General features: G+C 42.7%; 1 protein-coding gene across 1 annotated transcript; it reads left to right on the forward strand.

Annotated features, from left to right (window-relative positions):
• On the forward strand, window positions 1–7,606 carry LOC119406879 (inner nuclear membrane protein Man1). Its single transcript, XM_037673649.2, has 6 exons — window positions 1–86; window positions 1,108–1,166; window positions 2,733–2,884; window positions 4,434–4,535; window positions 6,211–6,304; window positions 7,327–7,606. The coding sequence occupies exons 3-6, from the start codon at window positions 2,845–2,847 to the stop codon at window positions 7,577–7,579; spliced, it is 489 nt and encodes a 162-aa protein (XP_037529577.1). The 5' UTR covers window positions 1–86; window positions 1,108–1,166; window positions 2,733–2,844; the 3' UTR covers window positions 7,580–7,606.
• The last annotated feature ends 570 nt before the right edge of the window (window positions 7,607–8,176 follow it).

Here is an 8,176-nt window from a genome sequence, read left to right on the forward strand (position 1 = left end):
CGAGTGTGGACAGGACACCATACCGCTCTCTCACAGCTGCATCCTGTCTGGAATTTCTGCGAGCCAACAGTATAGAGCCCATCACTGTCGTTGTTTGTTTGCACGTTAGGCCATTTCGTTCTTCATGCGTTGGGATAGGTTTTCGGTGTTTTGGCACGCTTGTACACTCCTGTGCTTGTGGCAAGTTACCCAAAGGTCACCAGATGAGTCCCTGTTAACTTTCAAAATAGAACTTAGCCCTGCTTTGTTGATGTAATGAGCAATTTAGTCTAAGCCAATGCTGTCAAGGTCCCTTGACATGACAGGAAACTGGTGTAAGAGCTAGTGTTCAAGGGACACTAAGTTGAAACGTCAAATAAGGTTAGACTGATAAATTATTCTCTGAGAACTCTACCATCAATAATTCGCAATCATAGGCTCATTATCAGAGGACGATATGAAGGTCAAGCTTAATTTTTGAATTTCGCGTCGAGACCTTGGTATCCTGAATATCCCACGTAAAATTGCGGATTTTAGAGTCTGTTTGTCTTTTTGGATTTCGGGCTTGGTCAGTAAAGTTTCCTGAAATTATTTGTGTTAAATCTCTCACTCCCTTGGAAGAATGTAATTACTATATACCATTATGGAATTATGTAGACCCCTAGCAGATGCCGGAAAAGCTATGGTGTCGCAGCAAGTTCAAGCAAGAACCAAGCGTCTTCCTAGGCAACATGGGGCTCTTGATACTGCGAGGAGGGGGTTCACTGCTGGCACTATGGAAATCGGTTTTCTCCTTGGTGCCCCTTTCAGGCAGGATTAGCACCTGTTTTGCGTTTTTAGTTCTTGTGTTCACCAGAACCTTCCTATAGATATAGAAGAGTACTAGTGCAACTTGTCCTATCTATAATCGTCTTGGTATAACATAGACTAATTTAAATTTTAAAAGTTTGTCACCGATATCTGCTGATATCTGCATAGTGAACATATTCTTATGATGAATGGAGAGATATATAATGGAATTGCTATTGGGTTGCACACAACTTCATTATAACGAAGTTTAAAGTTACTGAACAATGCACGAGAAATGTTAACTCTGCCTGCTTTTTTTTTTCTTTGCTTTTTGTATAGGACACTGCCTTTGGGAGCAGCCTGTTGCTGTTGTTTGAGAACCCTGCCTGGGGAATCAAGTAAGATACTCTGACCAGTACATTTTGTTGCCTACCTTGAGGAGTTATCTGTTTGAATTCGAGATGCTAACTGCGCCACTTTGCCAAATTTGGCCCAAGCACAGTCCTGCGTACAAGCCAACTTTGAAATGGCATCTCAAAAGAAAATTACAATATGTTCACGCTACCTCATTAGCAGAACCTAAGCCTAGACATAAAGTAAGCCATCATCACCTTGGAAGTTGACAGAGAGGCCGTGCCTTTAGAAATAGATGGCACCATTGCTTGTTCCATTTGACTGCTTCCACCAATTTGTTGCATTTCTCTCTGGTGGAGGTGCGGTGTGCTGATTGTGTACCCTCTCGTTTCGGCTACTTGCACCACAGTTTTGGCACTCCTCGAGGAGTTCAAGAAGAATGCGAGTGTGTGTATGTTGGTGTGTGAGTCATTCATGGTTAAACAGACCATTTAACCCTTTGAGGGTCGAATTTTTCCGTGAAATGCACTCCAAAAATGTTGTGTTTTTTCTTATTGCTGAATTAAATTCTTCAGACGAATCTATTTAATGAAAAAAATATGTCAAATTTTTTGCGTGACCGTAAAGTGACAAAAAAATCGTTTTTGTTGTTATATACACATGGTTTTATTCGTGAGTAACATCAGGCAAAATCCTAAAAAAAACACGTCCTTGCGATTTTTATAAATAAAAATTAGCTTTGTATTAAACATAGCTCACAGACATACAAGAATACACTTGGGGAATAATCACATCGGAAGAATCCGCCGCTCAACTCACTGCTAGCAGAGCAACCGGCGTGCACTTCCATAGCGTAAGTGAACTGCGTGAGTGAGCGCAGGGAAGAAAACTGTATGGTTGTGTGCCCGTCTGGAAGGCAGAACGAGTGGAAAAGCTATAATAATCCTTCGTCTTCTCGCCAACAAGACGGAGTTAATTTTTCCGAGTCCTCAAAATAGGAAATGCAACCACGGCGGCATCATTTGTGTAATTTAGCGCCGTATGGAAACAGATGTAATCATGCCCCAGGGAGCATTAAACGAGAGAGTAACAAGTGGTAGCCCTTTGAGAGATTAGCAACCAGACAGCCATGAGCTTTGCGGTGCGAGAAGCGATAACCACTTGCAGGACAAAACCGAAACCAGCTGCACTGCACATGCTCGGATGAGCAAGCGAAAACCGGCGCACCGCTTTGGAAAGAAGGAAAATACGTTGGAGAGACATCGGTGCATGAAAAAAATTCCACGTATTCCCAAAGTGTGGTAGCACATGCCAAGCAAGAGAGATGATCGAAAAAGGCGCGCGTTTTAAACATACAGGCAATGTCGTACATGTATGGCGAAAGCCCTTTGGTGCCTGTTAGGTATAAACCCTCAAAGGGTTAAACTGCTTAACTGCCCCTGGTGCTGACATCACTCCAGGCTAGGCAATGCATCTGTCACTGAGGGTAGCTGAAGAAATGGTGTACAAAAACTGACGTGTTAAAAAAATGTCACGTCCATACTCGTTTAACGAGGTCAAAGTAAAACTTTTTTCTTTAGTAGATCTTGACCCAGTGGAATGTGCTGCAGGCTCCTCGATTCTGATGGGCAGTTGCTGAGCACCTACACTCCAATCACTGCTGTGTCCGCCCTGGAGGCCAACCGAGCTGTCAAATCGTTCTGGTGCTGCCTGCGCCTCGCGATGCACAGCTTTCTCAACCAGATCATTATGGTTGTTTTTGGTAAGACAGAAATGCAGCGTTGTCCACTGAACAAGAGATACCTTATTATCATGGTTTCAATGTAGAACAGCGGCAATCTCCTGTTTTTGTTTTCAGCATGACATCTTGACAATTACATACATGACAGACTTTCCATCGAGCTAGCAAGTATGTTAGTCTGGTTTCGTCAGTGGCTGGCTATCTAGAATCATTTAGGGTTCTGCAAAGCATTGCTAGAAGGACCAACATGTTTGCGTAAGGCAAGCAATTATGCTTGAGATAACAACATCAGAACAGTGACGATTATAATATGGTGGCGATAGCATGAAGAATGCGTTGTACTCTGGCAAAGAAACTGTTACAACCTGGGCCAACCCCGAAGGCATTACATTGTTGCACAGCACAATGTAATGCTAACTTCTATGATGAAGGGACTGGGCAATGTGGGCTGATTCCAAAGGTGATGAGGACAAGTACAATATCTTACAGTGCTTGCTGCCGCAGTGGGACACGGGAGCTGGCATTTTTTTACTATTTTCATGAAGCAACTTTCAATGCAGGGCGATGTTCATGTTGGTAAAGTTGACAGCGATTCATGCATTTCATTTCTATGTCTGTGACCTAGTGGAAACTGGTTAAAGAGAAATAGGATGTTTGGTCCAAATTGTAGAAATATTTCTGTAAAGCTCTTTCCAGCCCCCAGTTATAATGAGGTTTGAGTGCAGTGCAGGTCAAGAAATGCTATGAAATGGTGGTTAGTACCATTAAACTACATGCTTGAGGAAGAATAGAAGGGGAATGGATCAAGGGCTCCATTCCTTTGTAGACATAACCTGATCAAACCAACTGACAAGGGGACATTGTTTGTGGTCTTTAACTGTAGTGTGGTAATTGTGACATAAATGGAAATGAATTAAAGTGGATAAAAAATAACAATGCCGCCAGTAGGGACCAAACCTACAACCTTTGGGTAATGCATCCGATGCTTTACCAATTGAGCTACAGCGGCAGTAATTCTACCGTCCACTTTACGGGATGTTTCTGCTGTGTGTTGGTTTCATCAGGTTATGCTTGAAGGAGATAACTTGAACACCTGCATGAAGTGAAAAAGTTTGGATGAAGACATAATGGATGAATGCAGGGCTTGCAATAACTCACATGTTGTAGTAGGCTAAAAAAAACATCCTTTTTCGTGGGTGTATATTAAATTATACTTTGGCCGGCCCAGTGCCTCTGGTTTTCTACCTTCACCGTAGGCTAAGCCACATGTACTACACTCAAACCTCGATATAATGAACACGGATATAATGAATTATTGGTTATAACGAAGTAAATGAAGAATAGTCTTGGTCATAGCTACAGTGTTCCAAATAAACGTTTATAACGAATTTTCGGATATAACGAAGTTATTTTCGTGGCAGATGTGACTTTGTTATAATGAGGTTTGAGTGTATTATCAATTTAAAAGGAAAAAAAGGAGGTGGATTAATGTGACAGTGACTGTTCAGGGTTAGTCATTTATGCATTTCTTTTTTTCTTTTTTGCTGTTTTGTTTTCACTGTGACTGCAGTAATCGTGACGTTTGCGGCACTCTACATGTGCGCGGTGTGGTACAAGGCACGGAGGGATCGCTGGCAGCAGCAGGTCTACAACCTTGCAGAAAAGATCACAGGTGGGTGACTGTGAACAGAGGTGTTTAGCCTGTCCCGTATAGTGGTATACACAATGGCTTTTGCGTAATGCCACGTTACCGCATGCTTGACCACGTGCGTGCCGATAAATAGTATGTATTTTTATTTTCAAATCATCAGAGTTACCTAGTCAACTAAATAAAGCTTTCATTATAAAAATAAAACGTGTATGGGAAGCCGTTGGTGGAAAAAAATTGTATATCTTAGATTTTTTCTATTTTTAAGACTGATATTTTTACTGCGTTCCGCTGGCATGTGGCAAAGTTTATATTGGGAAGACGGGAAGGTGTATAAATAAGTGGTTGCAAGAACATAATACATCCTTGAGTGGGGACTTGGGAAGCAATTTGGCTGTTCATTGCCGATGTTCGATTGCACGACCATTTTGGGTAGGGGAAAGACAAGATATGAGTGGGAGATTTTAGAAGCATTTCATCTTGTAAATCATAAAGATAATTGTGTCAGCGATACGTCCTTGTCTCTGACATCGAAAGAGCATGCCTACTTGGCAGAAAAATAAGTTTGAAATGTCACATGTCGTGGGCAGTGACGGCAATGCGCATGCGTGAGAAGTCTTGTGCGGCAATGCAATTTCCAATAAAGCACAGGTGAAAGTCCAGCGTTCGTCCGTGTGTAACGCCTTCTTCCTGTGTATGTGTTTCTGTGTTTTTGCTGGCAACCCGTTTCCAAGTTCTATTTTTCATTTCTTGGTCGGCGCCACGTTTTCCGCACACTTGTTCTCACAGTAAACATGATGCCCCCGATGCCGGCTGGACCATGTATGGTCACAAACTCGCTGTTTTGTTCTGCGAGGAAGGTATACTCGAAATGTAACATAAGATGTCTGTCAAAACAGACCATGCGAGTTATCTGCAATGTCTATGTTGGGGTAACGTGCCGTCAGCCTGAATGGTCAACGAATGCTGCGAGCAAGCAAAACCGAAACTGGAACTGAAATCAGCTACAAGCTGTCAAACTGCTTGCGTAATAACAGAAATGTGCAGATTCCCCGCCTCCGTAGCCTTCGCTCCACTGCCAAGATAGGTTGTTGCAAGTATAGGGACATATTGTGGAGCTTCGTGCAACATCATTTATAGACGCATTCTTTGTGTGTTTGAAAATTGCTCTTGCAATAGAAACATTAAATTAGGGAATGCACTCGCAATTACACTGCTACGAAAGTTCACACCAACAGTGATGTAGAATGTACTTGTTTACTGTAATGTTTACCTGGTTGATTTCTGTGCTGCCGGATGGCACCACTGATACCGCTGCTCATTTTTACGTCTAGTATTGCAAATGATGACAACTTTCAGTATGGCTCCTTTCGCTCAACCAGTGCAGATGGTGTGTTGGGTTAGTTTAGGTTAGGTTTTGGTGAGTTGGGTTAGGTTAGGTTAGGTTCACGAAAATTGCAAACTAAAACTTTGTAACATGTATATATCATAAGCAGGGTGCTATTATTGTGCAAATGGTAGCTTAATCAATCGATCTGTTTATTTCAGTATTATTTGTACTTGACAGGAGTCTAGTGCAGCATGCTTTTTTTTTCTTTTAGGGGGAGGAGTATTCTGTTAAATTCCAGGCACTAGATTAGCTCAAAATGCCAGTGGGGATGTCAAGAACTGTCACAGACTGTACTTATACCATTTTCAGCTATTGTGAAGGAGTACGCAGAGCAGCCAAACTGCAGAGAACCCTTCCTCGCACAAGTGCACGTGCGAGACATGCTTATCAGCCCTTCCCAACGGTACGTCAATATTTTCCTTACATGATATCACACTTGACGGTGGGGGGGGAGCCCGGGTGATGGGAGCATGTTGCATGATATCACATTCGATAGGAGCAAGTTTTAATGCTTATTTCTCTCACATGGGCATGGCTAACGCCACCATTTCAATTAAGTTCAGTGAAATTCTCTTTAATAGAACAAAAAAATATTCTGGATGGGCTCATGGGCTAAAAGCCACAAAATAACAGCTTGACAGGACGCAGGAGACCATTTACATGGCAACACGTGACAGCATACAAAGCACACATGTTTTGAGCCACAGTACTCAAAATAATGCCATCTGGTTCATTAGGCAATATAAGAGCATAATATTAACACATCAAATAGTTTCCAAGATTGTTCAGTTTAATTCGTTTTAATGAAAACCCAGATGGTAACACCCAAGAGGCAGAGCATAGCATTAACCTGCTGATAGTTCCCAATATTTACAGTTGTCATACAATATTGCTTGTTGGTATTAAAATGTGGAACGATATACCTAGTCTTATTGAACGTCTATCAAATGCTGCATTGGCACTCAAGATTCATAAGGGGGTACATGGCACTCAACTTTTTTTTCCATGATCGATTTTTATGAAACTTTGCTTAGTGTATGGGCATTTGTGTACTCATTCAAATATGGAATTATTTTTTTTAGTATAATATGTAGTTTTTAAAATGTAAAACATTTCATGTGCTTTTTGGGGAGCAAGATTTTTCCTAAACTGAGAGAATTACAAAGTGAATCAGCATGTCACAATAACTTGGAATCGGAACAGTATGCAGTACAGCGAAACTGGATGTTCTAAACCCAGTTCAACAGAAGTTATGGTATGTTGAACATTTGTGTGCGAAATCCCAGCTTGACATTGACTCACTCGCGAATGTTCAATATACCGTGACTATTGTTCAAATGGGTTTAGAACATTCATTTTTGTTGTACTGGATACGGTTGGTTCTGAATGAGGGCTGAGTCTTACCCACTGTTGGAATGACTGCAGGAAGCAGCTGAGCAGCCTGTGGCAGAGTGCGGTCACATTCCTCGAGCGGAACGAATCCCGCCTGCGCACGGAGCGACAGCACATCGAGGGAGAGAGCTACCTGGTGTGGCGCTGGTTGGGCACGGCTTCCCCACCACGCTCCAAGGTGTGGCAGGGAAAGGCATTCGAAAGCCAGAGTGGGGCCACGGGTGCCCTCCGGGACCGCCTTGCGTGCCAGCCACTTGCCTCAAGATTCGCCACATGTTCGCCCTGAAGTGTGAGTATGTCTTACGAGGTTGGCATCTTGTTGGGAGGAACTGTCTAGCGGAGTCAACGCCTCCTATAACATAATGCCTGGCACGTGAGCCACGAACGTGCTGACCTTCCCTCGCCTGCTCTCTCCTCCTTTTTGGTACAGTGGCTTCTAGTGTTCCCTTTTAAACACGCACAGCTCTTGCAGCTGCCAACGTTATGCCACGTGGCTAAAGCAGTACGGTCGCGATCGCTCTCCCACGGCACCTGCATGCAGCATGCATCAGGAGGCTTGGCTTGAGTGATTGGTTTCGGAAGGAGGCTCTCTATGGAAAAAGGAGCAACGGTCCAGGCATATAGTTAGAGGAGGTGTTGATCTGAATGCATCTAACGATACATGAAGCCTTAACAATAATCATACATGTGTTGCATTTTGCCACTAACTCTCAGTATGAGTACTTGAAGCCTGTTATCAGCTTGAGGAAAAAGAGTTCAATCAAGCCTCAAAGTGGGCTATAGAAAATTGTCAGATACAGTTAATGTCTGATTTTTCGTACTTTCTAGGGACTCTGAAATTGTTCTGAAATTGGGGCATTTTGAAAGTAATGCATGCTTTTTC

This window comes from Rhipicephalus sanguineus, chromosome 10 (assembly GCF_013339695.2).
Source record: "Rhipicephalus sanguineus isolate Rsan-2018 chromosome 10, BIME_Rsan_1.4, whole genome shotgun sequence".
In the NCBI taxonomy this organism is placed as follows: domain Eukaryota; kingdom Metazoa; phylum Arthropoda; class Arachnida; order Ixodida; family Ixodidae; genus Rhipicephalus; species Rhipicephalus sanguineus.

What these genes read in the sequence shown, in the direction of transcription:
- LOC119406879 (XM_037673649.2), top strand. Translation starts at nt 2,845, where the DNA reads ATGCACAGCTTTCTCAACCAGATCATTATGGTTGTTTTTG. An exon ending in GATCATTATGGTTGTTTTTG is followed by an intron (nt 2,885 to 4,433) that starts GTAAGACAGAAA and finishes CTGTGACTGCAG; the next exon opens with TAATCGTGACGTTTGCGGCA. An exon ending in CCTTGCAGAAAAGATCACAG is followed by an intron (nt 4,536 to 6,210) that starts GTGGGTGACTGT and finishes TACCATTTTCAG; the next exon opens with CTATTGTGAAGGAGTACGCA.